Source organism: Meleagris gallopavo, chromosome Z (genome assembly GCF_905368555.1).
Source record: "Meleagris gallopavo chromosome Z, MGAL_WU_HG_1.1, whole genome shotgun sequence".
Classification (NCBI taxonomy): Eukaryota; Metazoa; Chordata; class Aves; order Galliformes; family Phasianidae; genus Meleagris; species Meleagris gallopavo.
The window spans coordinates 7,251,857-7,279,034 of NC_139435.1; the positions used below are offsets into that span (position 1 = coordinate 7,251,857).

The 27,178-nt window shown below is 39.5% G+C and overlaps 1 protein-coding gene across 9 annotated transcripts in view; it reads right to left on the reverse strand.

Annotated features, from left to right (window-relative positions):
- The window catches only part of KIAA1328 (KIAA1328 ortholog), a 181,742-nt gene that overhangs the window by 44,503 nt on the left and 110,061 nt on the right, over positions 1-27,178 (reverse strand). For all 9 annotated transcript variants that reach the window (XM_085214415.1, XM_010725187.3, XM_085214413.1 and 6 more), the window contains 2 exons: positions 17,600-18,273; positions 14,675-14,770 (listed from right to left, as the gene is read on the reverse strand). In XM_085214415.1, the coding sequence (XP_085070541.1) occupies positions 14,675-14,770; positions 17,600-18,273 (770 nt within the window). The remainder of the gene's footprint in view (positions 1-14,674; positions 14,771-17,599; positions 18,274-27,178) is intronic.

Consider the following 27,178-nt stretch of genomic DNA (forward strand, 5'->3'; position numbering starts at 1 on the left):
GAACATCCAAGTGCCTCATATTTCTGAAGTGCTCTGTTGTTGTTGTTGCCTTGACAACGTCAGGTAGGGCGGGATGGGATTACCCTCATTCACAAAGCAAAGAAGGCAAGAAACAGATGTGAGAAGGAAGATAGGACCCTAGACGGTTATTGGGTCTGCAGAGGAAGAGGAGAACTGGAGACAACTTTCAAATACTAAGAAAATTAGGCACCTGAAATTAGTGTCTTAATTAGTGAAATTAAGCAGATATATACTTTGTGTATCTTCTTCCTAAAGCTAGTCATGAGGAAAATCCTGACAAGAGGTAGAACTTAAGGTCCTTGTTAGAGCATCCCCATCTGCAACATGAAATCCTCTTCTGTGGGAACATCCTGCTCCTTTTTTGGAGCAGAAACACGTCAAGATGTAAAGGCCACAGCAGCAGTGGGAGAAAGGCGGGAGATGGGCTGCTTACTAGTGATTTGTGTGGGGTGAGTAGAGCTGGAAGAGAGCTTACAGTGTTGCAGGTGAGGAGAAGCACAGCAGAACTTCAGGCCAGTCTCTCATCACTGACTGCCATCACCCTTGCATTCCTCGTGACAAAAGCAATCTGTTTATGTCAGTAGATCAACAGCCTTCAAAACATACTGCTAAAAATCTAAAGCCTATTCCATAAGCTTGAAAAAAAAATTCCGAGTGCTCGAAAAAAAATCAAAGCTTAACATTTTCTCCTCCTTTCCTTTAAAAAGTAGGAAAATATCCTGTTCTAATAGAGATCTTGAAGACCATATTCAAGCCTAGAGTGAGATTTCATGGCCCAATTATGAAACCTGGCATTTTGAGGCTTATGTTAGATGTATCAGCATGTTAATGACACTGCTGGGATCCACTGCATGTTAATAAGAAACAGCTGCTTTCCTTTCTAGAGAGCATGTTCATTTGTACTTTGGAGATCTTCAAGACAGAGTCCAGCTCCCTTCTTAAGAATTTCTCAAGGTAAAAAGCAGAAGTCAAAGACAAATAGGGGAACACCTCAGCAGATAAGGACAATCTGTAACTGAAATATAAATATTATCAAATCTGTCTGTAACTGAAGACTTTTTTGTCACAGAAAAAACACAGTGATTGCCTACAATCTATATGCTATTATGCATACAATATTGCTGTGGAGTGATCCAAACCTTACAGTCCTCTTCAGGTTCAGCATCCCTGAATCCAATAACATATTTGGAAGTTTGCAACAGGTTTCTTCTGTTTCTTTCTGCTGAACCATCTGTCTTGAACCTATGGCATTTGGCTTACATTTCTGCTCATCTTGGGGAAGTCATATGGCAAAGAATATTAAAAACTTTCTCATTTACAAGCTCTACCAGGGTAATGTAATACACAGCACAGCTTCTCCAGACCATTCTTTCAGAAACCAGTTTCTTCCCTACTCTTTCAGTGACTGGTACTCAGACATTTAATTCCGCTAGCAAGAATTGAGGCTGCATATGCTCTTAATTATCAATGACCTATTAGATCATTCCAGCCATAGGTGAAAGTCTGGCCTCATTGAATCAATCAGAATACTGCCCTTATCTTCAGTGAAGTCAGGATTTTGCTTAATATACACAGTTGAGGTCTGTTTGTAGGAAGTACTAAGCTAAATTCCTCCTAAAATTATATTCATGCCTCCCCTTTGAAGATCTGCCCTCATTCTGCTTGACGTTAGCTTATGCTCCAACTTCCCACCAGCACCCTTCCTACACTACTTCTACAGTTTCGCTAATAAACATTGAAATGAGCTCTGATTACTTTCTTAATCTCCGAATCCACAGAAAATTTGAACATAAAGGTTTCTGGCAATTATAGGGGAATGCCCACAAAAAGCAGACTAGCAAAGCTTAACAGGACAAAATGCTGTGATTGTGTGTTTGGCCTTCCTTATAGAGCAGAGTAGAGCAGCTGTCGTTCCAGCAAGCAGTGCTGTCAGACTTCACAAAAGAAAGTCATGTAAATGTCAAGTCATAGGTATAAAAACAATCCTTCAAAACAGCGTCTGTATATATCTGAAAAGCCTGCCTAGCTGTCACCAGTGAAAGTACCATAAGGAATGATGCAAAAGCCTGTTTAGGACAAATAAAGTTTCTGAATTGAGTCCAAACTTCTCTAGTAGATCAAACTGCATAGCTCCCTCCTTCAGCAGGAGGATCACAAGCTCTTCAGAGTGCCTTAACCAGAATCACTATTGTTTGGCTGAAAGCTAACCCTTTCGCAAGGTAGCCATCAAAAAGCAAAATGCAACCCATCTTCTGAACAAACACCCCCATAAATAGAGCGCAGTTTGGTTGTGACAAAGGCACAGATAAACACTGCATTGTCCCTTCTGAATTTCGCTCACCTGAAAAAGAGTTTTTACAGTCAATGGGCACATAGCATAACAGATTGGAATCATACAATCATAGAATTGAATCGGAAGGGACCTTAAAGGCCAACTTGTCCAACTCTCCTGTAATGTACAGAGACAACTACAGCTAGATCAGGTTGCTCAGGGCTGCTGCAGGACTCGGGTTCAGTGTGTCAGCAACCACCTGCTCAGTCCAAGAGTCCTTGCGTTTCCTTCACTGATTTTACATATCTCCCCCATATAAGTTCCTGACAAGCTAGTAGGTGGTAACAGGACCTTACAGCAAATAAGCAGCAATTGCCCCTTTTCTGCCCATGCATCACACCACAGAGTGACCATTTGCTGAAGACAAATGACAATACAGCAAAGGAAGGAAACTCTAGGAGCCGGAAAGCAGGCACTCAGAAGCTTTCCAAAGTGTTCTACTGACAAGACATTTTGAAGAGGTGCCTAATTAGACCAACAAATATTTAAGATTGCACTCTTGTGTACAGGCATTACAAAGAGCTGTGCATACACATAAAATCTGTCCTCTTGCTCTAATCATCTCTACCTGTGTTGCATGATGATTAAATCAAGCATTTTATGCACAGATTGCTATTGGTATTTAGGATTATATAGATTTTTTACTGATGCAGTTTTACAAATCTTGGGACCAGCAAATCAGTTGTCTGAAGTCTCTAATGCTGTTTTTACTCCAAAAAGCCACCAGAGGCTCAGTGCTGGGGCACAAGCTCAGCCTGGATACAAGGCACAGCCCTAACTGTACTTTCACACTGGCTCTCCCAACCAAACATAAAAGACTTTTTGTTATCTCTAACTTAAATCTACTTGCTTCATTCTTGAAGCCATCTCCCCTCGTTCTGTCACCACAGACCCTGCTAAAGACTCTGTCCCCTTCTGGTTTGGGTGGTTGAAGTCCCCCAGCAGGATGAGTGCTTGCAACTGCAGTGCCTCCTGTAGCTGGAGGTAGAAGGCCTCATCAACAGGCTCCACCTGAGAGTGGCCTGTAGAAGACACTGATCGCAATGCTCCCTTTGCTGCCTCGGTCTCAAACTGTCACCCACAAGCTTTTGACTTGCTCTTAACTACTCTTTAGGGACAGCTCTTCACATTTTATTCCTTTCCCGACGTAGATAGCAACAGCCCTTCCCCTCATTCCTTGCCTGTCCCTTCTGAACAGCTTGTAGCCATCAATAGCCACACTCTGGTCATGGGAATTACCCCACCAGGTTTCAGTGACAGCAACTACGTCACGGCTTTCTAGTACCACATAGCTTTCAGCTCCTCCTGTTTGTGTCTCAAGCTGCAAGCACTGGTGTAGAGGTATTTTAGCTGGGCAGCTGGTTTTGCCATTTCCTTAAAGGTTAATTCCTTAATTCCTTTTAGGTATTTTCCTTGATTTTCCCCACTGACTTCTACAGCCTCAGCAGCCACTGCCCCTGTAGGCACTGTCTCATCATCATAGGATTTCGTACATGCTGCAGAGTCGAGAGCTCCTCTCGAGGCAATGGGTCCTTTAAGGCCCCTGCTAGCACCTTGTCCCTCTAATCTAGTTATGCCATCACGCACCTTTTCATGGGAAGGCTCACTATCTCTCCTATCCTCCATAAGACCTAACTTAAAGCCCTTGCAATGAGTCCCACTCATACTTTTTAACATGGTGCCCCAAATGTTCTCATACAAGGATCTTAGGATCTTTTAAAATGGTGTCATATGCTATCCCATTTCTGTTGGAAACGCCCCTCCTGATCCATCTTTGCACTTTACTGGCCTTTTTTTCGTGATTAAATCACATCTGTGGGACATAGTCATTCTATGATTAAGTAGTATATTAATGATTTACTACTACACTGGTACTCATCTATATTATATTGCTTACTAAAATGAAAACACTGAGATTGTTTATTGATTTGCTTTAAAAAAAAAAAAAAAAAAAAAAAAAAAAAAAAAAAAACCTTATAGCTCAAAGAGAAGTAAATAGAGAAATTATACTTTGGAATTTCCTCAGACAAGTGAGTTACCATATACAGCAGATGTAGATTGGACCAAGCAGCTCTTGGTAAAGATTTTAAAAAATCACTTCTGGCCACTTACACTGCTTCGAATCTACAGAAGTTACTTATTTCTCAGATTGCACTTAATAGTGATAGAAAAGTCAGCTACCTACTGCAAGCACAAAACAGACCAAGTTGCTTATCTGATAGCATACAGCTCTAAAAACCATGACCTGAGCCCCATGAAAGCAAACAACACACACTGAAAATTTCCTTTTAACACAAGGATTTTATGTGAATGTGACAGCACCACCGAACACTGACTCAACCACAGTGTTTATTGAGCAGATTTAACACTTTTTATGTGTTTGCATATTCAGGAAATAAACAGACATAACTAAATTTAAACAAGACAGAAATCACTGCTTCTCCAAGAGGTGAATAGCTCTTTTAAAATCATACAGTAAGATGCACACTCTGATGTCTAAAATCCAGGAGAAGAGACATTGGTAAGACCTTGTGGGCTCTGTACTTTTGTTAGGTCAAATATCAACCTCTCAATCATACAGCTTTCACTGGCAAATAAAACCTAGCTTACATTTTACCAATTAAAAGAAACAAATTTAACTTAGCTTTTGTAAGTCTGCCTCTATAAAAGTTTGTTAGAATCTCTTTGGAAATGTCTGTCCAGAGTTGCTGCCATCAGTATCATCCTGACACTGGTGTGTTTTCAGGGACTTACTTGTGTTGCCTGGCCACCTCAGCCCTACTGCATCTAAAGCCAGTGTATAAATTCAGCCTTTCTCTCAGAGACATTACTTTCTCAGAAAGGAAGCAAGACATAGATGCAGATTAAAGGAGCACAAAGTTAAAAAGAGAAAAAGGATTAACGAGGCATCGATCTAATAGAAGGGCATGTAGTTACATAAAGAGACAAAGCCTGACATTATTGACAGACAACTAAAGATACTTGAATATTGTTTTGTTTCAAAATTGTGCGCTCCAGAAGCAATACATAAGCTTTTCTACCCTCAAAGGTGATAATATATCACTTCAGTTAAATTATAATACTTCCCTCCGTAGCTCAGTGCTGATATATTTTGAGTATGACTCAAATTTTATGTGGATTTGCTGGACAGAGACCATCCCTATAAGTGAAAAGAGATTATTTAGTTTAAAACTCATAGCAAATTCTGAAAATAGAGTTTGAAGTTGCAAGACAGGAAAGATCACAGAATGGCCTGGGTTGAAGGGACCTCAAGGATCATGAATCTCCAACCCCCCTCCCACAGGCAGGGCCACCAACCTCCTCATTTAATACTAGACCAGGCTGCCCAAGGCCCCATCCAACCTGGCCTTGAATACCTCCAGGGACGGGGCATCCACAACCTCTCTGGGTAGCCTGAGCCAGCACCTCACCATTCTCTCTGTAAAGATCTGACATCCAATCTAAATCTCCTCTTCCTCAACTTAAAACCATTTCCCCTTGTCCTGCTATTACTTACCCTCTCAAAGAGTTGACTCCACTCTGCTCTGCCTCCCAATAGGTACTGAAAGGCTGCAATGAGGTCACTCTGCAGTCTTCTTTTTTCCAGGCTGAACAAGCCCAGCTCCCTCAGCCTGTTCTTCATAGGGGAGGTGCTCCAGTCCCCTGATCATCTTCATGGCTCTCCTCCGGACTCTCTCTGTCTTTCTTGTACTGGGGGCTCCAGACCTGGACACAGTACTTCAGATAGGGCCTCACTGGGGCAGAGTAGAGAGGGACAATCACCTCCCTGTCTCTGCTGGCCACCCCTCTTCTGATGGGGCCCAGGATACTATTTGCTTTCTGAGCTGCAAGAGCACACTGCTGGCTCATGTTAAGCTTTTCATGCATCAGGACCCCCAGGACCTTCCCTGCAGGGCTGCTCTCAAGGACTGCTCCTTCCAGTCTGTATAAATGCCTGGGATTCCTCCAGCCCAAGTGCAAAACCTTGCACTTTGCTGTGTTGAACCTCATTAGGTTCACCCAGGCCCACCTTTCGAGTCTGCTGAGGTCCCTCTGAATGGCATCCCTTCCTTCCACCGTGACATCGGCACCACTCAGCTTGGTGTCATCAGCAAACTTGCTGAGGGTGCACTCGATTCTGTCGTCGATGTCATTGATAAAGATGTTAAAGAGCACCGATCCCAAGATGTCAGAACAGACAGATGGAAGCAGGAACTACACAATGCAACTCAATGGGTCCAAAAGCCAGAAGAAATTAGGCAATGTGGAAGGATTGCATGGTCAAAAGTTCATGCACTGCACAAGAAAATGTTGAGTTTCTCTTAACTGAAATAGTAAAGACGAGGAGATGGGAGAGAAAATAAAAAAGAAGTGACAGTGTGACTTTCTGCAGAGCCCTGTGGACTGATACTGTGGACAACTGGCCTTTGAAGGAGGGTTTCAGAGAAGCAACAGTGACAAGATCTGAATACGCAGCAAAGATGCTAATTTGGATAATTTATTTTGAAGGGAGGATGTGAATACTGAGCAGCCAAAGAAGATTTTACAGTAGTCAAGGTGCAGGCTGAAGGGCTATATGGTGTTCTAAATGCTGACACACTACTGGTATGTTTTTGCTGCAAAGAAGAAAGAAGCTGCAATCGTTGTCAGCAGCTCCGATGCGTATGGGAAGGAGAATGACCCTGAGGTTACAAGTCTGAGTGACAGAGAGGATGCACTGTTATCAAAATCAGAAGTGAAGAGAGATCCTGAAGAAAAAAGTAAGGAGTTCTGTTTTGGCCAGATTAGGAATGATCTGAAGGCAAAACAACCAGGATTATGTGTCAGGGAGGCAGTCAGATATGCAAGACTAGACAGAACAGAGCAGAGGGTTTAAGAGTTATTGGCAGAGAGATGATAGCCAAATCCGTGTAACTGGATGTTGTCATCCGGGGATATGGGTACAGAAATCTCCAGGCAAATCAAGGAATGACTAAATCCCTTTCCTGCCACCTCACAGAAGTTCATATCTACATCCAAAAGGAATTATCTAAAACAGTGCTGCAAAAACATGCACTAAAAAAACTGTCTCTCCATAAAATCTAAAGATCATACTGTTTCTAAAATTAGGGCAACTGCTAAATGAAAGTTAACCCGAACAATAACTTTAGCTAAACTTCAGGTCACATGCATTTAATATAATGAGATGAAGAATATGAAAAGGCCATTCATAATGGAATTCATCGAGTTAGGAATGCCATGCTTAGCTACCTTATAACATATAATTAATGATCCTATAAAAATCCAGCAGTACGAACTCTCCCGGCTGCCCACAGAACTGTTCTTTATGCTGGGTAGGGCAAAGCAAGCATCTGCTTCCACAAATACTGCCCTTTGAGAAGCTGAAAAGCTTTCTTCCCCTGCTCCATCAGGGACCACATTGCCATTTCCACGACACGCTGAGCTTTGAACCGTTACCCAAATCAGACTCTAGCATTTGGCAACCCAGTACACATCTGTCATGATAGACTGGTTGTTGGTGAAATGTTAAAGAAAAAGTCATTAACTCTTTTCCATTGCTCCTAATATCCCACCCTCCTCTAGATCATTTGTAATCCACACTAAACCCATCCTCTGTTTATAGTCTCTTAACACAACAGAGGAATATGTGCTGTCTGGAGATCTGCCTTGTTTTATACCACTCCCAACCATTTGCTACAACAAAAGATGTTCTCTCTCCATCAAAAGGCCAGATCCCTCCTGAAGCCTTGATGCTCAGATTCAAGGTTAAAGGATTAAGGCCTGAAGCATTGAGTACCAGAGGAAAGGAAGCCAAATATCAAAAGAAACACAAAAATCAATCCACTTCACCGCAGGAGCAGCATGAAGAACAAATCAGCCGAGCTGCATCTAAAGTTTTCTCTGCGTGGCTTTCAAAAATTAGCACTGTTACAAACGTAATGGGTACTTCTGAAAAGCCTCAGCACTTACGCAATGCTGCAGAGTTCAGCTCAACCACCAGCATGGTCCAGAAAGTTTTATGTCAGAGTAATTCAGCTGCAAAAACACCAAGTCCACTTCAGAGAAGACAAGAGCTAGAGAGGAGCGCAAGCACGCATGGCGTTATTTTTATATGTAGTCTGTATATCTGCAAGTGACACAAACTAATATTTACTAGAGTTTGCCTTTTGCTTCAATTCTCCGTGTGCTGAAGCACAGCCAAGGTCACCAGAGGGGTGGAGGAGCAGGTTTAGCTTAGTGCAGCTGCAATCACAACCAGAACAGCACAGTACGGAAGATTTCTTGCTTAACTTTGTCATATCAAGAGCTCTTGTCCTTAGTCCTGCCCCATCAGTTCTGATATAAGCCTTTAAATGAAGAGAAAGTTGTTCGGGTGGGTTTAAAATCTCCTAATTTAAAACTACACTCCAGAACATTTTGCTCCGCAAGATTTTTCTTAACTTTTCCAACTCACAAATTTCTGGGACATATGAATATATAGATTAACATATGAATATATAGAATAAACATAATTTTCTCTTCATCCAAGACTACACTTAAAAATAAAGAGTAACTAAATGGTATGTCTGAAAAGACAATCCACTTCACTCTATAAAAATAGGTTTCAGATTTTCAAAATTCAATTCAGGCAGTAAACTAACACTGTGTACATTTTTCTGTAAAGGAGGCATCTGCAAATGACTTGCAAAAATGCCTCTCACTGTCTGCAAGTGTTGGCAAGGAACAAACTCCTTCAGGAGATACATGAATTTTAAATATTTTAACCTAAAGAAAAGAAAAATATCCTAGCATTCTCAGTTCTGATACATGATATTACAGAACCATGCCCATCCAGAAGACTGGCAGAAAATGCAAGATCTGTGAACATATCAATGTAGTCAAGTCTTAGTAAGCTTGTTTTCACTGACTGCCATCCTATCCTAGGATGTATTTGTAACACCAGAGTTTTGGTGTTTTTGAAGACCTCAACTACAGGTTAGCTCCACCTGCCTAAGAAAACTACAAGGGCTGCCCCAAAAGTAATGCCTCCTATGTCATTATGTTGGCCTGTGATGTCAGAGGCAGGTGTGGGTGGTATGGCAGATAGTTATGACTGCAGCATGCAGGCTCTTGTTCATTGCAGGTGAAAATGCAGTGCTAATGGTGGTGACTGTGTTGAAAAAAACATTGTTTTGTAGCTGAGAATTTTCTCTATCAAATAGTGTTATTGTGCACTTTGTTGTAGATCCCACAGAACTAAGTAGGAGGCATTCCTTTTGGACCAATCTACTTAAAATAGTAGCTCCCACTTACATATTATGCCTCAGGCTTGTGCTGATGGTTACTGTGGACTGTAATGGTAAGGACATAATATGTGTGCAGTATATGTAATCATGAGAACAGAATCAGCATCATTCAGGTAAATGTAAGACAGCTTCAACCTACTGTCACAGTTTAGAGTAAAGCTGAACACTAGATTAGGGAAGCAACCAGGTCAGAGGAAATGAGCTCCTCACTCCCCAGTTCCATAAAGACCACAAAATGCCTTAGAAGTATATACAAATATAGTCATGCACACAGCTTTATAGATAAGAACTCCCTTCATTTATCAATAAGCTTTTAATCATGGCATCAGAACAAAAGCCTTCACCCTGAACAATAAAACCTGCTATTTTTGGAGCCTGTATGAAGCACTAAAGAAGCAAAAATGTATATCCAGCTCTGAATACATACTTCTGTTATGGCACAATTGACTCCAGCATGCATCAGTTGGAGAGATGCTCATCCTATACACAACCAGGCAATTCCACCAGAGAAGGGGGAATTCATATCGACAATAATTCAGCACTTGCACTACTGGCAGATTGGTATGCACCTTCTCTACTGGCCAAGCAAGTGTTTGGTCTGCAAATATCCCACCTAAAAATGATACAAACTTCAATATAAAACAATCTGGAACAAGAAAGTAACTAAGGTATTAAAAAGAGTGCTAACAAGTGAGGAAGCAGTTTCCAGACACAGAGACTTTATTGGCCATTTGCAAGCACAGTTGATTTCAGTCCGATTTAATGCACCATTCTGTTGAAGCAGTAAAGAGATTTAAAAAAAAAAAAAAAAAATCCAACAAATTGTGTTCAACACATTCATAAATGTTGGCTGAATACTACTTAGTTGCACCCCAAGAGACCAAAGATGATTAGAGATGAGCTGAAGGAAGCTCTTGGCCAACAACCATTTCTGGCACCGAGGACAGTTTCTCCTCCAGAGTTCCCAGGAGGTGATGCACACCATCATGAAGAACTGGCAAGAAACTCCAAATATGAAACAAAAAGAACACTTGCTTTGCCACTGTGAGCATCAGTTCCCTTCAGCAATTGGAGCAGTGGGGACAGCACAAGTCAGGTCAGAGGTGGCAGAGCCCCATGGCTCTGTTTAATTTTCATTTTCTTTTTAAACATGCTGGGGGAGGATAGTGCAAAAAAAAACAGCATATGCCTGGAACGGCAGGGGGAGCTGCGAGTCTGCGTTCCCCTGTATTTATCTTTAATTGCATTGACTGTTTGGACAAAAACACAGAAGTATGCTTGTATACCACCACAGAAAGATGCTTGTATGTCTAACAAGCTGAAGAAAAAAAAAAAGAAAAAGAAAAAAAAGAGTACATAACAAAGCACTAAACAAGGAGCAAAAGGTAATTGTCACCTTCTCTCACAAGATAATAAAAATAGTTACACCATAAACATAAAAATCTTCTAAAAGACCCCTGACAGCATTCCTTCCTGGAACTATCACCATAGCAATGAGCATTCAAATAGAGGGGAAGCACTACTGAATTCCATGTTTGATATGGAACTAACTAAAAATATAAGCTGGAGAAAATCCACACGGGTGATAAAGAACGAAGCACGGAAACATAAAAAGACTTCAATGAAATTAAAGGTGGCAAATTACACCTGCAAACCTTTAATACTCGGTGAAAGAAATCCTCTAACCAGGTAGTATACACTGAAAGAGTGCCTGCAGATAACCGTAAACCCTTCCGATAGCTGCTGCATCCAACAATTCCTATTTAAAACGCTTTGCACAGGTCAGCGTTGAGGTGCAGAGGCAGCATTGTGTGAAATCCGAGGAACGGACGCCCGTTAGAGAGAAGGCAGTCAGAGCTGTACCAGCAGAGCCATACAGGAAGCCTAAGAATTGGATAAGCAGGGAGCATTGTTAATGGAGATTTAGGCACACAGCACAAGTCTGGTGAGGGGTACTTGCAAAGCAGCAAACCGTATCTTCTCGAGTTTGTGCTGTTGAATAGGCCTTATTTGCACAGTGCTCTGATCCAAAGTTGAGAATAAATAAAAGAGAAAAGAGCAGCTTGTTTTAAAATTCCTCTCCCAGATGCAGGCATCAGGAGCACACACAAAAGCAGGTGCTGGGGGTATTGATCATACTGAATACGTGTGGAGTGGGTACTTGAGCATGTACCAAGCATCTGCGCCTGGGAGATGGAAAGTGCTTTGTAAAAGGCTGTTTCATGCTAAACAAATGCATCAGGTTATGTTTTTACTTTGAATTTTTTAAAGCATCTTGCACACCGGGGCAAAAAGAAATTACAGAGAATCAGACAACTCGCCTCCATTAATTGTAAACGTTACTATCTCCACAGCTGAAAATTAGCTGAGGACTCACTTAGGAGCACTCTACTGAAAACCATTCTCAATACAGCCTGCTCTGATTGCTGCGCCTATCTGCATCTGATGACTCTTCAGGTCCCAGGCACAGGCGCAGCTGTAGGGAAGGCAAAGGGACAGACACAATTCTTCCCAACAGCTCCTCAGAAATCACAGCAGAGAAAAAATGCAGTGCTGCAATTTCATACTGGGACAGTCCAAAAAAAGGGAGAAGGACAACACTTGCTGACTTTGGCAGTTAATGAAGAAAACATAATGGGACAACTGGCAGAGAAAATGGGAATTTGGCTATAGTTTGTAGTACTCCTTGAGGTGGAAGTTTTCCCTTTCACAGATGCACCGTAACCAAAAACTGCAACAGAAATCAAACTCTGCACTGTACTTGCTCCTAAAATCTTTTTTGCTTTTTTCAAGCAGGGAAAAAATTAATCCCTACAGGAGATGACAAGATGCCTTTTAAAGTACATATCTCATTTCTGACTACAATTACCTTTCAATAGCCTGGCACAGCTGCATGCTCCTATTTGCTTTTTGTTTTTCATTAAGGGCTTCTCTAGTATATGTACCCATCCTATAGCATTTATGCCTGGCAGTGATGCACATTCCCTTGCTTACAACCCTTCCCACAGATAGCAGAGAATAAATTGCAATTAAATTTTCGTAATTGTAGATAATTACCTCAAAATGAGCTGTTAATTATAAAAAAAACTATGTTTTTCAGTTCTTGATTATATTATTTCTTTTACATCTAAACTCCAATATCTCACTCCAGCAACTTTAGTATTTTAAGGAACTTTCTCCCATTCCTTTCAAGTATCAGGAGATTTTTAAACTAAGTTTTGTTTATTTTAAGACTGAAATCAAGTTTCATGCTGTGAGGTTTGCTAGAGGAGCTTTGTATATGAGCTGGAAGTCAGAGAGGGTTTGTATTCCATTATAGTTCTGATAGCATTTGCTATAAAAACAAACCATTTGGCATATCAATTAAAAAAAGGAAAAATAAGAAGAGGCTGTTGAAAAACAAAGAGTACATTCCTACCACCTCTGCCTCTTCTCTTAGCCCTAGTTATACACTTGCACACTCACTCTCTCTACTGAAGAAAACATCACTTACATATTCAAATGCATAAAAAAGACGAATGAACTTGTCTTTGTCAGCCTCTTTCAGCCTAACATTAGATTAAATTATTTAGAGAGCATTCATCTGGTAACCTTTGCAAAACCAAAGATGGCATATAGGAAGAAAAACTTCCAAGTGTTATGCTGCCAAACTTTGGAACCAGCTGGCATGCCAACCGAAGACTGCACGAACGCATTAACCTTGAAAAATTACAGTAAATTAAACCTGGGGACTGAAGAGAGGGAGCTTTCTGAAATCTGGAACTCTCATTCTGTAAACATTACAAGTTTTTCTCATTTTATGTGCTAGGCTACGTAGATTTTTGCATTTGTTGGTAATCTGTTGCCAAGAAGCCTTGCAGATGTTTTAGGTTACATCTTTCCTTCAGTGGTTTAATGCTACTGCATATTAATATCATGACTATATCTCTTTTCTTAAAACTGATCACACTTTGATCACTTCAGTCTGCATGAAAACAAAACAAAAAGCATCAAAATACAATGAGGGATATGTCAGTAACTCATATCAACAAAACATCTGCTTTAGCAATGAAGCATTCCAAAGAAATTAGTAACTTCTGTTCTTCTAGGGAAAGGAGCGTTACCTATTGTCTGACTTCCCTTTTCAGTGAAGAGGTGTCTCAATTAAAAAAACATTATCAATTACGGTTAACAAATAGAAAAATGAAGTACTGAATCCTTAGATTGTAAATAAATTAACATTTCTTCTCTTACAATCATACCAGAAGTGGAGAGAAGAACTTATTATTTTAAAGATTTCTCTTGTCATTAAAGAGGGAGCCTCTCAAAGGCCAGTTGCTCCTCTTGTGCACCGAAAAGAAAGCTTGGGTCAAAAGAACAGATACAGTTCAAACACAGAACACAACTCTGTTTATTTTTGAGAGAAAAAACATGTCAAGTCCACAGTTTTAATTTGTTGTTTTTCTAATAGGCCTGACCCTTCTCCCAATGGAAACAGGAAATACAGCTGGACAGAACACGAAAAAAATATGGTCATTAAAGTTTTAAATAGTCTGCAGAATGGAAATAAGTGGCTAAATACTAGCTTTACTCCAAGTTATTTTAGCTGTAGTTAGCACTATTATTATGCAGAGGTGCAACACAGTGTTGTTTGAAAAACAAGCAACTATCACCAATGGTAACATATCGTTTCCATCTCAGAGGTAAAGGCTGATGTACTTTTTATATCAGGTCAAATCAAAACTAAACAGCTAATTCTAATCTGAATTGAAAAATAAGAAGTAAAACCTAAAGCAGAAAAAGAAATCTAAGATCTTATGAAAACTTCAATTTGTTGTGGGCTAGGTTATTGTCTTTAAGGTGGGATGCACACAATCTGAGACAACCCCAATACTCTGGGTAACAATTATTCAACAGCCAAGGAATTTTTATTTTTTCCTAGGGAAAAAAAGTTCTTAATCTGAAACAAACAGACGAACACTTAGCAGCCAATATTACAACGTCAAGAAGATGCACTGACACTGTGAAGTACTTAGAAGTTAAGAAAAAAAATTACCGTAGCCCCATGCTGTTGCCGTTCATCATCAGAGCAAGTTCTCCAGGTGTTTCATCATTGAGCACATCTCCTGAACCTGACACACGGCCTCTAAACCTGAAAAAGCAGAAGCAGCTGATTATGCAGCTCGTCCTATCACCAGAACAGAAATCCGCCACAAATATGGTCAGTTTTGTGTCTACAAGCAAAACAATAATGTTTAATGGAGGAGCTTTCAAAACTATTTTCATGCTTTCAAACGTACTTTTTGTTTTGTAAGGCTGACTGATGTATGGTACCTCCTTAGATTTCCACTGGGAAAAAAGTTAGAAAAATTTCATTTGCTGCTTTCAAACTATCTGCCTCCTTGATTTCTCCATATAACCAAGAAAGAATATTTTGCCACTTATGAAACTTTTATATATTCTGGGGTGGTTGACTTCGGTAGAATCACAGAATCACCGAATCACCAAGTTTGGAAAGGACTGCCAAGACCATCCAGTCCATCTACCACCAATATTCTCCACTAAAACCATGTCCCTTTGTACAACATAAAAACAGTCTTGGACATCCCCAGGGACAGCGATTCCACCACATCCCTGGGCAGCCCATTCCAGAGCCTGACCACTCTTTCAGAGAAGAAATTTTTCCCAGCATCCACCTTGAATCTCCCTTGGTACAACTTGAGGCCATTAAAGTAGAAGTTACTGATCTGCCACTTTCCCTGTCAACCCACCATTTTTGATAGCTGAGCAACTACTTCACATCCAGAGAAAATGTGGGAAATTAAGATGCAGTTATGATGCACTGTTGTCAAAAGAAGGATCGATTCATACTTTTCATAAGAGAAGAAGAGTTAATAACCAATTATTACAAATGGTCAGACCTTTCATCTGTCAATGAATGACAATATTTTCAGCAGCTCAAAATGGACCTTAACCAGCATTCCATCCATGCAGAGGGACAGACAAAAATAAGCACAACTTGGAAATGGATTTTCATTGTATTTTTTTTTAAAGTGCCATGATGTAAGGAGATGCACTAGGTTAGAGTCTCCTGCCAAAGAAGCAAGGGTATTCAAGCTTAGCTAAACAAATTTCTACTGTTTGTGTAGTACATAAAATTACCCTGTTATAAAGTGCAAAAGAATTATACAGCCAGAACTGAAATAGAACTGTAATGCTTATGAGATTTGTCTGTAAATATCAAACATTTCATTCTAAAGAGACTGAGTATTTTTTAAAAGCAAGCAGGCTGAAGTCTAGTTGCAATTCATATGGTCAAAATGGCAATTGTGCATTCACCTTCAACTCTGAGTAGATTACAAAAACAGATTTAGTGCTCAGACTGATCATATGACTTTTTTCACAGCATTTTTTCCTTCTATATTTTCCTTAAGTAACTAGAACACTGTAAACCACCTATTTTTTCAGCAAAAAAAAAAAAAAAAAAAGAGGCTAAAATAGGCACAATGGTATTAACAAGCACACCATCATAGAGATATTTAAGGTCTATTCATTTTCCTGGGCAGATGATGCCTCAAATGAATCTGAAAATTGTCTATTAGAAACAAAACTCCAAAAGACTTAGTCTGTATATCCTTCATATTCTACTTGTTTTTCTTTAGAGGTCTGCATGCATAGAATTAAGGTATTTGATGATTAAGAATCCATCTGTTCCTGCTTCTTTTTTGCCTTAAGTTATAATTCTTTGTTTGTAGGCTCAGCCATTTTCAACTCACACAATTATGATTGACTTTGATAAAACAGACGTTTTAAGGCCTAAATAAACATACTCTTTTCAGTGTAAGACAGCACCCAAGCAGTCAAACAAAGATCATCTGAGTTACAGTATTCTCTTTTAGAGTTTGAAAAGTAACCAGAGGGCTGTTATTAAGAAAAGAAAGTGATATGTTCCTCTGTGGTGGTTATAATGCATGCAAGCAGGAAGTGGGTCAAGTATTACAGACACCTGTGGGATGCTGTCAGTATTTACCACATTAAAGTAATATAGAAATAAGCCTTCTTGTGAAACCTTCCTATTCTTTTTTCCTAAAGACTGACAGATTTCTCTCATTGCTTTAGCCTCCTATTGCTGAAATGCTAGCTCACAGTTGAGTTACACCAGCTAGTCTAACTTTCTGGTCTGTGGCTTTAACCCAATCCCCTTCTTGGTTCAATGATACCAATAAATTAGTTTATCTGTATTGCCAGAGTCCCCATTTAAATTGTCAGGAAGATGTTCTCTCACCTTCTCTAACAATCGCAGGGGCTTTTGAAGCCATGTTCCATATTTCTGTGGCTACTGCCCCTTCCTTCTAGTTTTTAAGCAGGTCTTGTGCCTCTGCTGCCTCTGTCTTGGCATCCTTGCCTGCAGAAATATCACCGAAAGGCAAATGTCCCTGTATCACAGGACTCTCTTCCTTTGCCACATTATATATTAATATATATATATTAAATGAATAAAATGGTCTTCATCTTTTCTGCAAAAGATATTTCTTCCAGTCACCACCTAGGAAGGTGCAGTATTTCAAAACTGACCTCTCCAAGTAAAGGCGAGGAATGCCACGTCTATGTCATCTACACACACTGCTCCCTTGCCAAATGTCTGTGTTCCTTCAAGTGCCTGCACTAAGATCAAGCTCACAATTTCTTCTACTACTCTTCTTTTCCTACCCAGTCTCTTAGAACTGCTTTTCTTATGCCTTTCTTTCTACCACATACTGTTTTCCTCTGCTGCTTTCCACAGCTGTCATGCTGTTTCCCAACAGTATATGCTAATATACTCAAAAGTCTCCTCTCCTCTAAATCACCGTTACAGAGAAATTGTGCCACAAGTACTGCCTTATCTTATTTTATAAATTCCATTTTTCCCTTATAACTATTGCTCACATGTTCATTAGAAATTCTGGAATTTGTTTTTTTTAAATATGAATCCTGAAATCACCTGTTATAATCCATTCGGGACTGGTGTAATTGCTGTTGTTTTAGGAGCAGTTTTGCTTCTTGTTTAGCCAACAGATTTTGGAGACGATCCTTTTCAATTTCCAGCTCCATCTTCTGCAGAAGCAGCTGCTGCCTTCTTTCTTCAGACAACCTTTTAGCTTGTTCTGTTTCTTTAGACCCTGAACCCCCACTGTCATTCAGCCCAGAAACTCGAGAGAGCTTGGAATAATCACAGGTTTTGTGAGCAGGTCCAGAGAGTCTTCTGGGTACCTGGCTCTTCTGCATGCCACCTGAGCTCCCTACATGCTTGCAGGCACAGCCACGAGTCATTTGTGGAGGGCAAGTGCTTGAAAATTCATTTGCTTTTTGGTCCACCTCCTGAGCTGGTTTTACATGGTGAGGGCTCCTCTGCTTGACAGAGGAAATCACATTGTTGCACTTTCTGTGCAAGCCATTTTCCAAGGGATTTTCTTTCGGACGATCTTGACGGTTGTAAATGATTTCAGTTCCATAATTATGATTATTCCTGCAAGGCTGAGACAATGCTACACGGCTTGGGCTTCCAGTCTTTGATGCTTTACTGTTCTTATGCAAAATCTGAGGTCCTGCAACAGCTAAGTATGAACCATCTATTTCAGAGGGTGGTTGCTGACAGAAGGACTTCTTACCAGACATCTGAAATAAGAGAAACAATTTCCTCTGAATTAGTAAAATGCACCTTTACTAATTAATGTCACGATTTAAACGTGCTCACTCAGAAACAGACTCGCTGCATCCTGCTGATGGACGTACAGCCCACCTTGACAAAATGTTTATCAAAAGACAGACATGGTTCTGCTATCAAATATACATTTCATTCAATCTACACAAGTGTAATAAATGTAGAACTACTGCCTGCAGGATGCTCAGCATAAAATGAGTCGCTTCAGAGTATCAAGTAGTTGTGAGCACCTAGGGTTACATAAAATCAACTTGAAGAGTGGCAAAAAACATTAAATGTTAATGTTTGAAAATGTTTAATTTTGAATACCGAGCCAAAAAATCCATTCAGCCACTATAAATACTCTTTGATTGGCCATTACACAGCAGGAGATTTGATGTAAAACATTTCACCTTGCACTGAATGGGATATTACTTATCGCTGGAAATTTGATGAGAGTTTTTGAAATATCTTTACAGAAACACAGATAAAAACTAACTACTTTCTGTAAAAAATGTCTGTACATCAAAAGCTGTCATTTAAATACAAAACATGTTTAAATTCAGCTATAAACGTAAGTGATTTTTCAATTAAGCTGGGCAAGTGATTATATTCTGATAAAACTCCGAAGAAAGAAAGCAACTGTAATTCACATTTGTCAACTCAGTGCAAGCAAATTCTGGTGGTTTTGTTATACTCATGGATATTATGCAACAGACAGCAAAATCCCACTCATATCTCAGAGTATCTTTACACTATGGTTCATCTAGGCAGTTAAGCATTTGAGCTGTTATGCACATCAGAGTGATAGTGAATCAGGCACTCACAACCAGTCTGTGATTGCATGATTTCTTTTGCATTAATTTCAATAATATACTGAATTCAAAATCTTCCAGCCTTCGGGATTTTTCACAAAGTTGTTTCTTTTTTTCTTTTTTTTTTTAACAGACACCAGGTTTGTTAAAAATAATGAAACCACTTCAGTGAAAGTGCTTCAGCAGTGAAATTCATAATCCACAGATAGTGAGCAAAGTGTTATTTGCATTCTAGCAGTGCTTATAACAGATAGGTATGGTCGACATACAGCCTAAGTCAGTCAGCAAGCTCCATGACAGCAGAACTTAGGGATGCAAGTAAGTGTCCAGTGATGATTAGAAGAGAGATACAACCCAAATCTATGCAGTGTTTATATCTATAATTTAAATTCCTTTTTATAAATAAACAAAATACCAAATATACTCTGCTGTTCTTGAAGACAACCGATTACAAGTTTCTGGTATACTTCACAGAATGTAAATTAACGTGGATTAGCACCTGAATACTGATATTTTATTATTTCTAGTTTTGTAGATATAAAAATATCTTCTCCGCCAACTGATTGAAAGCCAAGGATGTCATGTTTTGCCCCAAAGGGCCCAGTAAGTTGGAGGCATTTGCATTAATGTCAGTGCTAAATGTCTGAGGAAAGTCTGGTGCTTAGACTGGGTGAAAAGTGCAGGACATTAAAATATTTTAAAGTCAGAGGGGCTGGCAGGGCAAGTGAGCAGAAATGCAACACGCTGCCAAAAAGACGGAGTTTGGTTATTTATTATTTGCATCTTGCCATCTTTGTCTGCAGTATTTTCTAGGCAAATAAAGGTTACAAAACTTTTAAAATCTACATTAGGCAATACCTAAAGGGATGACCAGCAACGGGAAGAAATACTCCAGAAAAGGGAAAGGGAGAGAATCTTGCAGTTACATTCTGTCTCTTATTTCCCACCTAAGTGCTAGCCCAGCACTTAGGGCAACTACAGAAAAAGAAGTCTGATGTGCCTAGTGGCCCAGACCTCTAGTACAGCAGGTGGTAGCAGATCCAAAAGATTTTTTGGAAGATCCTATCAGAGATGACAGAGTAGGGTAATCTACAGAAAGAATACACCTGACCTTCATCAGCCCGTAAGTTAAAAAGGAGCAAACAATAAAAAAAGATGTAAAACATGGAATGACAGAATTTCCTTATTCTAGCCATTTGTTTTATTGACTGAAAACACAAGAGAACGTTAAGAAATCTGAGCACATGGAGATGGTACAAAATAATCATTGGAGCAGATTTAAGAATAAAGGCCCACACTGCAAATTAACTTCATGGCTGAGACTCCATTAGGAGTCCCCGAAGGCCCTAAAAGAGAGGTACCAGTTAGCATTTGTTGACCTTGGCCACCATTAAATCTGCCCTGATGGTCTCAGTAATGGCATTGACATTTAAAGACTTCATAACAAGGCAGAGAAACTTTAATGTTATTTCACAGTTACAATATGTTTGCAGGGGGGGAAATTCTCATTAATGTCATCGAACGCGAGTGGTGGTTTTTTTTGTTGTTTTTTTTTTCATTCCTTTAGAAGAAGGAGGTCATATTAGGTAGAAGACTGAATTCCAATTTCACATGCCTTTGAAGGCTACTCAGTACTTTGCAAATTCTAGTACTGAAGAAAAATGAACTACTGGGAGCCAGCAACTTTGTACGTAATACGTGTTTTCTGTTAATGCTTTAATTGAAAACTACAGCTGGATATAGGCTGCAGGGAAAATTGCCTGAATTCTATACTTATGAAGAATCATAAAACCAGAACACACCAGGACAAATTTGCAAGATGCTGGCCAGGTGAAAGGGAAAAATGAAAAAAAAAAAATAAAAATTGTAAAGACTCATCTACTACCTTGAGTCTAAAGACTCATAAGCGTACGGAATTAAGTAATTTTACAAGAGTTTAAGAAAGATATTACCTACGGGATGTGTGGAAACCATGACGGACCATGATGGAACAGCTGTGCTTTCCCCTCTCTGGAGTTCTCCTATGCTTGCTGTATCGTATTTAAAGATACAACTTCCTTTAACTGAGGCTTAAGCAAACAAACAGAAATTCAGACTGCTCCTTGCAGCATAACAGAGTTAATAAGATTTTTTATAAGACAGGTGTGAAACTCTTGCATGGAAACAAGGAGATATTAAAAAATAGTTCAAATAATCTTTAAAAGGGCTGAAAAGGGAAGACAGGTGGGGAGCTCTAAGAAATCTTCACTGCAATCCCAGTAATTTTTGCTCAGGGATTCAGAGAAAAGCTTAAACAAACATCCAGTCCTTAAAACTTCCTACAAACAGACAAACAGTACACCAGCTTTATGCATGCAGCACTAGCATCTCTGCAAATTCTTAAATGCAGACTCTGTGCTCTGCAGTGTTAGTGCATAGCACTGGTAGAGGAGATCTTTAAAAACTGATTCCAGTGCACAGGGTTCTGTATGGCCAAGGCTAGGCTCCCAGCAGATCAGATCTTATGATCTCCACACAAGCAACATCCTGACAGATTTCACAGGCAGATGTGCATGCACAACATATGTTTGTGCAAATCATTACCTTGGGAAGTCTTGCACTCACTGGACAAAAGCTATAGTCCATCCACATACTGAGAAAAATACAGAGCCATTAAGGTTATCAGGAAAACATTTCTCTAAACTGGATATTCAGCCTTGGGGTTTCTTTAGGAAGGGGAGAAACATGGCAAGGAACATGTAAGTTCAGAACTACTTCACTGTGCAGAACAGAGCTGGGAGCCCAGAGGGAGCCAAGCACAATCAGAAGCAGCAACCTGAAAAAAATACAGGGCTTTAAAGGTGCTCCAAGATGAAGGAAGAATTTCTAAATAGGCAAATGAGAGACTACCATATACAGGGACACCTTAAAGAGTGTCGTGGGCATGCATTAGTGACGTAGCTGACACACTCATTAAGGTACGCATCCTAAACCTGGAACTCAGTCAGCACTACACACTGCTGATGTAGAGGTATCATCTGAATAAAGCTTGGTTTGGGGTTTGCAGATCTATCAGCAGTGTAAGCACTTGCTCTTGTCACTGGAATAAGGAGAATGCATTATAAATAAGCTTGGGTGTGTTATCTGGGCAACAGAAAAGCCATTATAAGAACAACTATTTCCAATGATAAGACTATTTGAAATGCATTACTAGTGATTAAGGAGCTATTCTTTCCAAGAATCCATAAGAATTTATCAAGAAAGATGTAAAATGGTAAAGATTTCAAAGTAAATTACCAGGACCTGTTGAAGTCTATCAGTTTCTTTTCTTTAAATCATAAAATCCTTATTAAAATCTCTAACATAAGTAACGTAGCACCAGTCATTTACAAGGTGCTCAGATAATAGCACAGCAACTGCTTCTGTTAGTACCTGAGATAGATGCCATAGGTAACTCACAAGGTAAGCTAATCATTTTTCAAGAAATAAAGAAATGAAGCACCATTTTCTGCAGTAATTATGTACAGCTATGATTGCCACATTCCACTGAATAAAACAAGTGGTCTCAAGTCAGAGAAACAATATGTGAATGACAGCCACAAACCTGTATTTTTTCCATAAAAATCCACTGAATTCAATATACTGAACAGGTGTAGCAAAACAAAAATAAAAATAGGATCATATCACAAAAAAAAACGAATCCATTGCTGCTAGCTGACAGCAGAGGAACACCTCCTCTGTTTTCACTGCCTTTAATTTTTTTTCTCCCTTTTGTTATTAGGGTTTGAGCCGGGATGCCAGGTGCACAAAAAACCTGCATTCAAAGTGGCAAGTGAGCATTTTCTGGCACTCAGCTTTAAGTGTATATTTTGCATTCATAAACATGCCACCCTTCTCTCCAGCTACACAAATACTGTAGATAATCTCTAGCAAATGCTTCCATTTCAGATCAGCAAACTGGTTTTATGCTGGCTGATAAGGCAGTCATTAATAATACAGTGCTCCAAGAAAACTGAAGTGCAGCATCTATGCATTTAGTCCTGGAAATCACTGTGAGCAGAATGCCCATTAAGCCCAAACAGTAGCTACACATGGCATGCAATATCTGACCACTACAAATACAGCAAACATGTTTGCCTTCAGAAACAAAACTACACCAGACCTGTTTGCACCACAGAAAAATGCCACTATACTAATCTTGACAGCACCAGGTCTAACTATTAACATTCAACGTGCTGCCAACATTATAAAAACGAAAAATCACAATCTTCTGACTTCAATTTTTTACTTCTGCCCTTTATTTTACTGAAGAATCAGTAGTTCAAGACCTAGATAAATATTTCAAAAACTATACTATTTGTGAGCAGAGCAGGTCACTACCATTTCCCAGTGCATTTGGAGTTCATGTGAAATAAGGGCAGAAGAGTGATGAGCTGCATTTTTAACATGGGCATACACAGAATAGTTGTCTAGCTGATAGAGAATGCGTAATGCAACATCTGCACAGTAAGCCTTGCCAAAGCCCCATCCCAAATAAATGTAGTGCATTCTCCCTAGTGCAATTAACTCTCATACTCTGGCAGGTTTTGCTAGAAGATCATCAAGGTAGATTACCTTCCAGCATATGAACTAAATACTTACAGGTGTTATATCATCAGTTATTACTTACAAACTTCTGCATTTAACAAGACATCCAGGCAAATGAATGATCTAATTTATGAATTATTTATAAGAATTTCACAGCATGCTCCTGGCGTCATCCATGGCCTTTTCCAGGTCATATGACACCAATTAGAGCTGAATTTTAAATTATTCAATAACCTGAACTCTCTTGTCATTTAACATATAGATATCAATGCAGTAAACAAGTTAAGTCTAATGGGCCCTGGAGGTTTGCGTTCCTCCGCCCATCAGCAGAGGCTGTATGCTACCGCTGGAATAGAAAATAATAGAATGCAGCAGTCAAAAACATTTGCAAGGTTTTAATAAGTTATTTTGGCTCCCTTAGGGATTTCAGTATAACTTACAAGCACTGAATCTAAAACATATTAAAGTCCTTAGCTATGTGCTTTTAAAACAGAATTAGGACATAACAGAAGAGCAAGTCTAACACTAACCCTAATTTAGGACCTTAATTTGAAATGTAGCGGAAATTATTGGATAAGCAAGATTTACTATACACAACTCATTACCTTCAGGGTTTCCTACAGTATAGCCAAAAATAGCCCTTCTTCCAACAAATCTACACCTGTCTGTAAAGGTATGGCTATACATGGGGAAATGGAAATCTTAATTTAACAGTGTCAGTTGACAGGTATACCTTGCACTCTCTTAGCAACTGGGTGGAAAAAGCATCTCCCTCATTCTCCCACCCTAGCAGCACTGACGAGACTTCTCCTAGAAACCCGCCTGAACTTGGGTATCAACTTCCAAGTGTACAAGCTCAGAAGACAGTTTTAAGGACCTGCGTGGCACATTACAAAAAAAAGAGGAGGTAGCCTACAAAGCACTAAGTGCAACAGAAGACTTCTTAAAACCATTGTTTTTCAAGATGACAAAGAAAAGACAAAAAAGATGTCTCATGAACCTGTAAGCATGACTTCAAGACAGAAGGGAAGCATTCAGACACCCCTATCTACCTGCAGATCTAACTTTAGATGTCCAAGATATATGGCTGAAAACGTCTGGGATTGCCCGCAGCTCAATACAAGCCTAAATTGTGCCTAGTGCCAACTGCTCTATTTTTCTATAGCATCTGTGCTCAGCTTTATGAACATTGCTGCTTAAGCCCTAGACCTACTCCTGCAGATGGCCACTCATAGACCTCTATACTGGGGAACCCAATGACCCCATTCAGCCACACGTAAGTTTCTTTTGCACTCTAATTGTTCAAAGGTTCATACATTTCCTGTACAAATGCAAGAGGAAAAGGTGGAACATAAAATGTTTAATTTATCCTTTTAAACACTAGCAAGACGTTCTCTAACCAATGCTGTCAAGATGAATGCCAAAGAAAAAACCAGTGATGTTGAGAAAACACCATGCCAAATAAGTAAAAACACACTTATGCAAATTGTCTAGCCAGGTTATAGGAGTAAGGATTTAGAAAAGAGATGCCATTGGACATCTGCTCCCTAAATGTAGCATGTGAAAGGGATTTAAGAGAGTATACTATGTATTTTTTCATTATATAGAGATACATTTAATTATATATTTTATATATATATATGGGTGTGTTCTTTTAAAATTAAAAAAAAAAAAAAAAAAAACAGTAGAAGGGAAAAAAGACAACTGCTTAATCTCACAGCACACATTTTAAGAACATACAAAAATAGCTATGAGGTATTTAATTTTGGTTAGTAGCCAGACTTAGTTTCATTCCTACAATGGGCAGCATTTGATTATTTCGCATTAAGAGTACTAACGTCTAGGATTATAAGCGGGAAGTTCATATCAGTTTTCATTAATAAGTAATGTCCACCATGTATTTGGTCTTTCAAGGTAACTTTTTCAAAGTTATTTTAAAAAGCAAACAGTTTTTCACTTGGAATCAGAAGTTTAGCATATCAGCAGCTACACATGTTCCTAGCCACTGCCAGTCTCTTTAGAATTCAATCAACATTTGCTCTAAAGTCATGCTTTCATAGCTGCAGACACAAGACAAAAGGGCAAATATACTGTGACCCCTCTAAATAGCCCTGATTACAGTGATCAAACAGAAGCCAGATACCTATGTGGATAAGAATGTGTAGAGTTTGATGTGCGAAGATTACCACAGGAGCAGACACTGAATCAGCATTTGCCAACATGCACCTCACCATGACAGCCAATATCACCTTTCCCCTGTATTTACAGTAGGGATAACTGCGGTACCCATTGGCCAGTGATGAATTTTAAGTACCAGTCACTGTTCACTCAGAAAGATTACCAGAAAGTTTTACTTCCTTCAGAAGCTCAGTGTCTCCTGCAGATTCCCCAGCGTATGGATGTAGGCTTTGAAATCTGCTGCACGAACTAAGGAGAGACATTTAAGAATTAAAAGCATGTGCAAAGATAGAGACAGTGTTTTGGGGAAAAGCATACAACTAGAAAGTTATTTATATAGTATGGAAATCCCACAAAGAACAAAAACAGAAAATCTTCTGACTACAAAAGAATGGAAAGGTGTGCCCAAGTGAGCATACACTGTCAAGAGTGCCCTTGCAATACAAGCCAGCCAGCATTTAGATTCTGCTAATGATCCTATCTCTGGGAAATAATTCATAAAAAGTAAACAGTAATTTTCATACGCCTGCCCTTTTGATCTTACATTTGTAGGGAGTATCCTGAGGCTAGCTGTGGGTGCCCCCCTGGCTCTGCCTGATTGACCTCTAAGCTGCCCTGAAAGTAATGATCATGCCAAGAAATGACAACAAGAGTTGCATGGAAGAAGCCATTTCACTGCAACGCCATTAAAGACAGGCTGACTCACTTCATCTTGTCAAAGCAGTAGTTGCATGTAGAAAAAATAAAAGCTTTTTAGAAGGACTTTCTCATTTTATAATGACAAGACCCACATCAAAATCTAGCTAGTGCGTAGCTCCGTATTAACTAGACAAAATCTAGTGCAAGATAGAACAACAGGCAGCCCAATGATTTTGTGTTAAATAATCTTGAGAGGAGAAAGTTAATAAAGTCCTTGAGGAGAGTCAAGTCAGAACCATGGCACTTCACCTCTCCACATTCAAAAGTACATATACCATATATTAGAAAACCTTTATCTAAAGGCTTAGGCACTGACTGCTCACTGTTTCATCAGCTTTCAGACAACAGCTTGCACACTTTCACCCCAAACTATCCCCCAGTAAACACAAGATGGCATTTATCACATAGCTTATGTCTCTGTCACTAGAAGTGAAGCTATGAGATAAAATGGCCAGACGAGAGCAGCTGACAGGCAGAAATTTGACTAAACTACCGGGAACAACTTCTTTAAATGAGGGAGTAGGAAAATTACAAATCAACCTGCTAGAGTACACAGAAATAAAAGCATATACTATTTCTATTTTACATTAATATTGAGAAAATATTTATATTCTCAGCCCGC